The sequence below is a fragment of the Chiloscyllium plagiosum genome, chromosome 2 (genome assembly GCF_004010195.1).
Source record: "Chiloscyllium plagiosum isolate BGI_BamShark_2017 chromosome 2, ASM401019v2, whole genome shotgun sequence".
NCBI classification, from domain to species: domain Eukaryota; kingdom Metazoa; phylum Chordata; class Chondrichthyes; order Orectolobiformes; family Hemiscylliidae; genus Chiloscyllium; species Chiloscyllium plagiosum.
In genome coordinates this window covers 47,481,883-47,490,375 of record NC_057711.1, presented here as the reverse complement: position 1 = coordinate 47,490,375, position 8,493 = coordinate 47,481,883, and the positions used below count along the sequence as shown (strand labels likewise).

At 39.2% G+C, this 8,493-nt stretch overlaps 1 protein-coding gene across 2 annotated transcripts in view; it reads right to left on the bottom strand.

The window, feature by feature from the left end:
• Positions 1-8,493, bottom strand: part of adgrv1 (adhesion G protein-coupled receptor V1) — a 559,481-nt gene that overhangs the window by 511,923 nt on the left and 39,065 nt on the right. For both annotated transcript variants that reach the window (XM_043709105.1, XM_043709113.1), the window contains exons 6-9: positions 7,114-7,227; positions 5,158-5,723; positions 3,362-3,632; positions 2,200-2,529 (exon numbers count right to left, since the gene is read on the bottom strand). In XM_043709105.1, the coding sequence (XP_043565040.1) occupies positions 2,200-2,529; positions 3,362-3,632; positions 5,158-5,723; positions 7,114-7,227 (1,281 nt within the window). The remainder of the gene's footprint in view (positions 1-2,199; positions 2,530-3,361; positions 3,633-5,157; positions 5,724-7,113; positions 7,228-8,493) is intronic.

The following is an 8,493-nucleotide window of genomic DNA, read 5'->3' as shown; positions in this document are numbered from 1 at the left end:
GTCTCTGGATTCATTTAAGAAAGAGTTGGATAGAGCTCTCAAGGATTGTGGAATCAAGGGTTATGGAGATAAGGCAGGAACAGGATACTGATTAAGGATGATCAGCCATGATCATATTGAATAGTGGTGCAGGCTCGAAGGGCAGAATGGCCTACTCCTGCAACTATTGTCTATTGTCTATTAACAACAGAATTCTTGAGTGTTCTCAAATAGTAAATCAAATGCTACACAAGCCTGGATTTTCTCTTCAGTTTGACTGCCAACAGACATAGGAAAAGTGACATTAAAACACTTGAAGCGTTTGATTGGAAATTCACGCATTTGGATCAGGGATGTGCATGTTGCAGAAAATGCATGTCTACCATTTTTTAGAGGGACAGACATGGGCAACTGACATTTTTTTATGATTGCATGGGCGTGAAAATCTTTGAAGAATGTTTCAGAGGCCTAATGCAGCAAGCTGTGCCCTGAACAGATAGGCATGGAGAACCTGCAGCTCTTTTCCTCAATTAGTCCCTTGCATCTTCCTCAGGAAAAAAACAGAGAAACAAAGGCATTTCCCAGGCAATACCTCAAATAGTATGATGGCTGTGGGAGTACCACAAAATGTTACAAATCAGTAACTTCTACATGATTTTCCATGACTTCAGCGGCACAGGAAGAAGCAGAGAAGCTTCAGCAATGGTCTGATGATATGGCATCATTGCTCTTGGTCTTTTTAATTTTGAGTACGTAATTTGCTCTCAAAATCTTGAAGTCCAGGCAACATGGCCAGGAAGATTAAAAAAAAAATCTGAGAATACTTTGAAGGGTGCATTCACCTATATGTATCTATCTACAGACCAGCAGACTCTATCATCTGCAGGTCAGGCCATTTTAGACTAAGCATTGTGTATTAAGAAAGGAATATCTGGCAACCCAGCTGTGTGAGGCCCCTTGGGGAAGAGTAACTATGATGACAGAATTCATAATTAAAATGCAGACTTACAATTGGTTCTGAGACTAGGATCCTAAATCTAAATTGAAGGAACTACAATAGTATGAAGTGTGAACTGACAATGATAAATTGAGGAACCTTACTTAAAGAGATGACAGTGGATAGGTGGTGGAAAACGTTTAAAGAGTATGCAGAGGAACTGTAACAACTCTTCCTTTCCCAACGGCATAAAAGGAAAACAGGAAAGATAGCCTGACCATGGCCGACAAGGGAATTTCGGGATGAAATTAGGGCACTGGCATTTACAACTCTCTTTGCCAGAGAAGAGGAGACTGGGTGTTTGGTCATATTTGATGCCATGTTAAAGAAACTTTTGATTGACAAGGGAGTCCAGGGTTATCTGGGACTCACCGGAAACTGCTAATGAGGACACAATCAGATAAAGCATAACATATCTGAAAGGCAACAATTAAGTTGCCTTAACTCGTCTAGGAGGTCTGAATGGTCTACTGCTGCTCCAAGATATTATGATCTAAATGCATATCAGGCTGAATTTAATGCCATTCCCCAAGGTCCCCGTCACCAAGGAAATGGTTTTGGAACAAGGGGACACTGTATGATCAGGTACAAGGGTATGGGATGGGGAAACTGCTAACTGAGATTCTTTATACCTACCTAAGGACTTTTTCCTGCCCTCTCTGGTTTCAGCTAGCACTGAATGGCAGGAATCAACATGAAGGGAGTCCACCCAGAAAATCCCACAGCAAAATAGAGAATGTCCCACACTCACCACACTCTGTGCCCAATTGAGTGACATGGTATCAAAAGGGAGGCCTAGTGAAAGTCACTGAGAAAAATTAATCTGTTTAACCTCATTTCTTTAGAACAATACAAATAAAATACAAGCACTATTTGAAAAACAGAAAAAAACTTTGAACTCCTTGCTTGCAAACATCAATATTTTGATAATTCAAGAACGGTAGCCACATTCAGTTAGAACCCTCCTATTTTCACTTAAAGCTGATGCATTATTGCCTCCAAAGTATGCCATAAAATGATCGCATTAAAAATATTTCAGTTAAATATGACAAGATTAATAGCAACTGAATAAATGCAGTCTCAAGGGAACTGAATTGTGAATAATGTTTTACTAAAGACAGTTCAATATCACTGATAGAGATAATCTAAAATTTATGATTGGTGTGCAAAATTGCATTGACAATTTATATTATATCTCTGTTGCATAAACTGTATTGACATACCTGCACAAAGAAACGTGCTCCATTTTGAAGGAATGCGTCATTTCTTATTGGAAGTTTGATGCGTATCTGTGATTGCCCTGCCATGAAGATAATGCTGTTTTTGGTAGAAACATTAAGTATATCATCCTTTGCTTTAGAAAGATCCATAACACCAGCAGGGATGTACAATACTGTGTAGTTTAACTTCACAATCCCTATAGTTCCATTGTGTCTGGCAAAACTCAATGATAAAAACCGCCCAGTAGGACTACTCTCTATCTTCTGTTCATCCATAGAATGGAATTTAATTAAGCCATAGACATCATCACTGTCCTGAATATAGAAAATAATCTAAACAAGAGAAAAACAAGAAGTATGAACAGCCTTATTTTTATCTTTGGTCTACTCTAGTAATTTAAAGATGCAACTGATGTTGTTTCAAGAAAAGGTTTGAATCTATACAACTGTAAAATTGGACACAGATTTGCAGAACTTAAAGAAATATCCCAATACTGAAATGCGTCTTCGTTATGGGAAAGTTTTCTTGAAGAGTAATATACCCAATGATGACACTAAAAATAAATAAATAACTGGCTCTTGAGCATTCTGCCCCTGGGAGAAAAAGCTCGAAATTGGATTTTTCCAAGAAAATACAAATCACAAGACTTAAAAATTTCATACAACATGTCATCCAGTTCATACTTTCAGGTTTGAATTTTACAATCAGACATAATCCATAAAGAAATTAATTAAGATTGTCACTCCAATGAAGAACTGTACTGTCAGATGTGTCATCCCTCAGATGAGGCATTAAACCATGGCTCAATCTGACTCCTCAGGAGGCTCTGAAAGATCCGATGAGACAATGTGAAGTGAAACAGACAAACTCGACTGTTGTCCTGGCCAATATTTATTCCTCATCCAACCTAATTAAAACAGATTATTTATTCACGTAGCTCTTTGGAACAGTAGCTAAATTTCTATCGTACACCAGAGTAGTGAAGAGCCTTCGAATAAACTGACATTGTGAAAGCTGCTTTATAAATGCAAATTCTTGTTTCCATATCTAGTTTAACTTACAGCATCTACCAGTCATCAAAATATTATGTAAAGTAGCTTTATAAAATTTTAGGAGTGTAGTGAAGAAAACTACATATCTGAACAGTAGTTTTAAGAAACATACTTGCGTGGGTTCATCTAATTCTGCTCCTCCCTTTACAGTATTGTTCAACAGTTGGAAAAGGTAAGCCTCTGCTTCCTCAGGGAAATTATCATTAATGATGGTGAGGGTCACTGTGGCCAGCATCTGTCCTTCCAGAAGGCTTAGTGTTCCTGAAATTGGCATGAGGTCTGCGGTGATGGCAGAAAAATCACTACTGTTCCTCGAAATCAGCCAGTTCACCGAAACATTACCATGAGTCCCACCATTTCTTACAATGGTAATTCCATCAAATCTGCAAACAGAATATCCAGGTATAGATTGCTACATGAATAGATGAACACTATGGCAATAATTGGATTTGTATCTGTCTCTCTCTGTAAAGTTTCTGAAGTAACTGCACAGAGGCCAGTATCCTGTCACCAAGTCACCCTTTATTTACTTATGCACAGTACACAAGCTGTGGCCATGCAGGCCAGAGTCAGTCCCCAAACTGAGGAGAATCTAATCTGCTGCATATATTGGTCAGCTAGGGCTTTCTTGATTAATAACCCTAATCAAATACCACGGAGTCAACAAGGTGCACTGGTTCTAATGACTACAGTTTCTTAAACAGTTATTTGTATGTAATTTAGTAGTTTAGATCTAGATCCAAAATAACATTAGCCATGTACAGTTTTAATTACTTCTGTCAAAAAATAATTTATCTCATGTATATAATAAAAGAATGATGTGACCACATATTAACTTCAAAATCTAGACAGATTTCAAAACTTCACTATTTCTGCACACAACTCAATGTCTCTGAATCCCATGTTAATTCTCAACCACTCTCCAACCTTTCTATCTCTGACAGGCTTCCATACTCTTTGATATCATTGTTGATATTTGTCACAGATCTTCTCTGCTTTTCCATTACAATCACCATTGTTACAATTGCCTCATTTGCTAGCCCCTATGTTCCCTACCTCCTTGGCTATGTTTTAATTCTTATAATTCCCATGGTCTCAAAGTGACTACTTCAATCCTATCTTGATTCCTGGCCTATCCATCAAACTCCTCATCCTTTACTATCCCAGTCAGTCATTCTTAAGAGAAAAGCTGCCTCTTCTACCACCATTAAGCCATCTTTTGCTGTGCTTAACATAGATATTGTAAACTAATTTAGTGATATTCTCTTGCACTACATTGCCAAAAACAGGTTAATTCTTTGTCTTTCAGCTCCAGCACATTTCAATTCCCCAGTTCCACTACCGGTAGTTTATCCTTCTGTCAGCTGGACCCTGCCTTCTACAATTTCCTCCTTCATCATCATTACTTTGACGTCTCCTTCCACAACTTCAAAAGACACACCAAGATCCTTTTCTGGACTGGCCTTTATACACCCTTGTGTTCTATTTACATTTCTATTGAACTCATACTCTCATTGCATTTCATAGAACAAAGATAATTCCAAATTCTAAGTAGCTTACTTATGAGAACAAGATAGTAACAGAAGAAAATTCCAGAAAAACTGATAAATATTTCATTCTTCTGTAGGATCCAATTATGTAAATGTATAACGTGACATCAGGTACCGACATCAGATACTAAAATATATTAAATCATTTCTAACATTTGTGTAAGGAATCTTAATAGCTTTGTATTTATAATTTAGAAAACTGCATCACTAAGAGAAAGATTTAAGTCACTGATCATAGCTATGCCAAATACGCTGCTATTACTAAACATGAAAAGCATGCAAAATTGCTGAAGCAAGCCAAAAATCATCAATAAACATCATAATACAAACTGTAGAGCAGAAATATAGTAAGCCTTACCTTGTAGTCATGTCTTCATTGAAAACAACTTTTTGCCCTGGAAAATTACTGCTAATGGACAGAACACCATGAGGTGTATCATTTGGCTCAATAATAATCTGAACTGTATTGGGAGTCAGCAGTACAGCATCACCCTTTATAGTATCTTCAAGTAATACAACCTGAAATGACTCTGCAATTTCAGGAATAGTATCATTGATAATCTGAAATTTCAGAAGAACTTCATAAACATAAGGTGGAAAAATAATAGTTCTGTTTGGTTGGAGATCAATAAAATCAGATTGTAGCAATGCACTGGCTGAACTGTTGCCAGTTACTGTCTCATAATTAATAGAAACCAGAGCATCATCAGAACCAATTATTTTTCCTTCTTGATCCTTCCCACGAATGACTGGTATGGTGATCACATCGGCTGTTTCTGATACAGTGTACATGGCTTGTGCTAAATGCACTGGACTGTCATTTTTGTTGATTTTAAGTTGAACGCTGCTTTGTGTATCATTGATTTCAGCTCCACCTTCAACACTTAACAGTTCCACAGTGAAAATCTCATCATTTTCAGGAATCTGGAAAAAGAGAAATGTCTTAATCAAAGAGACCTTGGAGTGCAGTTCCATAGCTCCCTGAAAGTGGAGTCGCAGGTAGGTAGGATAGTGAAGAAGGTATTTGGAATGTTTCCTTTATTAGTCAGAGTACTTAGTGCAGGAGTTAGGAAGTCATGGTTGCGGCTGTATAGAACATTGGTTGGGCCACTTTTGGAATATTGCGTGCAATTCTGGTCTCCTTCAAATTGGAAGGATGTTATGAAACTTGAAAGGGTTCAGAAATGATTTACAAGGATGTTGCCAGGGTTGGAGGATTTGAGCTATAGGGAGAGGTTGAACAGGCTGGGGCTGTTTTCCCTGGAGCGTCGGAGGCTGAGGGGTGACCTTATGGAGGTTTTTAAAACCATGAGAGGCATGGATAGGATAAATAGACAAAGTCTCTTCCCTGAAGTGGGGGAGTCCAGAACTAGAGGGCTTATGTTTAGGATGAGAGGGGCAAGATATAAAAGAGACCTAAGGGGCAACTTTTTCAAGCAGAGGGTGGTATGTGTATAGAATGAGCTGCCAGAGGAGGTGGCGGAGGCTAGTACAATTGCAACATTTAAAAGGCATCCGGATGGGTATATGAATAGGAAGGGTTTAGAGGGATTTGCTGGCAGGTGGGACTAGATTGGGTTGGGATAACTGGTCGGCATGGACGAGTTGGATTGAAGGGTCTGTTTCCATGCTGTACATCTCTCTGACTCTATGACTCTATAGAAGACTGATTTAAATGCAGATATATCAGGTTGAGATGGGCAGCAATGGTATCCACTAGAAGATCAGCATTTGAGAAGCCCTCACGTGCCCAATCTCATTTAAATCTTCTACAAATACCAAACACTGAAGAAAAAGCAGAACCCTGGCATACCTGCACCATCCACTTCATACACCTCCCCTTTCTCTCTCTGTCTTACTCCATTTAACTTCAAGACAATAACTCATGGATCTTTGCACTCTAAAACTTAGAACCAGCACTAATCCTCTGCCAGCAAACATTTTGCATTGAAATGAAGATGGTCAAGCTTTGCTTTCAGAGAAACTTAAAAGCGATTTGTTAAAACATGATTTCATTTCCTTAAAAATTGAAATGAAAGAAAAATTATGCGAGCAGCTTGACTATAATTCTCTTCCTCACTCCCCAACATCTCTACCGCCCCCATCCCACTCCTGCTCCCAACCCCTCCAATAATCCCCACTACAATTCCACTCCCCCTCCTCACACCCTCCAAACACACACACACACACCTACATGGTAGAATGTGTTTAATGCATTCTTGGGGACCTCATTCTTCATAATATGTGGCTGAAAAGTGTTTCACTCAGTAGAGAACATCTACAGTTTGCATTCTTCAGAACTACTTTTTCTCACCTGGTCATCAACAATGAAAAGGTTATAAACTAGTGCTGCTTTCCCAGGAGGAAGAATAATATTGCCTCTAGCTGGATTGATGTCTTCATCTGCAGAATTTGAGCCAGTCATAACCTGATTGTCAAAGATTGTTATTAGTTTTTAAACAAGTCATGACATATTTCCTAGAAATTGCATCACAACCGACAACAGCAAACAGAGTGGGTTACACATTTAAAAATTAAATTACACAACCATCCTGTAATAGGCTCATCAATACATTCTGCATTTAAAATGAGGATTTATATTCATGTATTTACCATTTTGTGCAAGACCTAAATTTTTCTTTAAATCTAATTGATAACAACACAAGTTGTTTGACATGAAAGAAAAACACAATATAAATTGATAAGCACATCATGGTTTGCAATTGATTAATAATAATGAGCTTCCCTCGGTTTAGAGTCATAGTGTCCTACAGCACAGAAACAGACCGTTCGGTCCAACTCGTCCAAGCCGAACAGATATCCCAACCCAACCTAGTCCCATCTGCCAGCACCCGGCCCATATCCCTCCAAACCCTTCCGATTCATATACCCATCCAAATGCCTTTTAAATGTTGCAATTGTACCAGCCTCCAACACTTCCTCTGGCAGCTCATTCCATACACGTACCACCCTCTGCGTGAAAATAGTTGCCCCCTAGGTCTCTTTTATAACTTTCTCCTCTCACCTTAAACCTATGCCCTCTAGACTCCCCCACCCTATGGAAGAGACTTTGTCTATTTATCCTATCCATGTCTCTCATGATTCTGTAAACCTCTATAAAGTCACCCCTCAGTCTCCAGTAGCCCTAGCCTATTCAACCTCTCCCAATAGCTAAAGTCCTCCAACCCTGGCAACACCTTTGCAAATCTTTTCTGAACCCTTACTGCTCAAACATTTGAATTCTCATTCTCAACCTTGCCCTGAAGAGGAGAGCTTTGAGGTGGGTGGGATTGAGTGGAGGTATTTCTTCATCAAAAAAGTGCAAAAGGAAAACCTTTTTTTCCTGATATGATTCAGGGCTAGACTGATTAGTCTATAGGTAGGTAAAAACAATGACTGCAGACGCTGGAAACCAGATTCTGGATCAGTGGTGCTGGAAGAGCACAGCAATTCAGGCAGCATCCAACGAGCAGCAAAATCGACGTTTTTCAGGCAGCATCCGAGGAGCTGCGAATCGACGTTTCGGGCAAAAGCCCTTCATCAGAAATAAAGGCAGAGAGCCTGAAGCGTGGAGAAATAAGCTAGAGGAGGGTGGGGAGAAAGTAGCATAGAGTACAATAGGTGAGTGGGGGAGGAGATGAAGGTGATAGGTCAGGGAGGAGAGGGTGGAGTGGATAGGTGGAAAAGGAGCGAG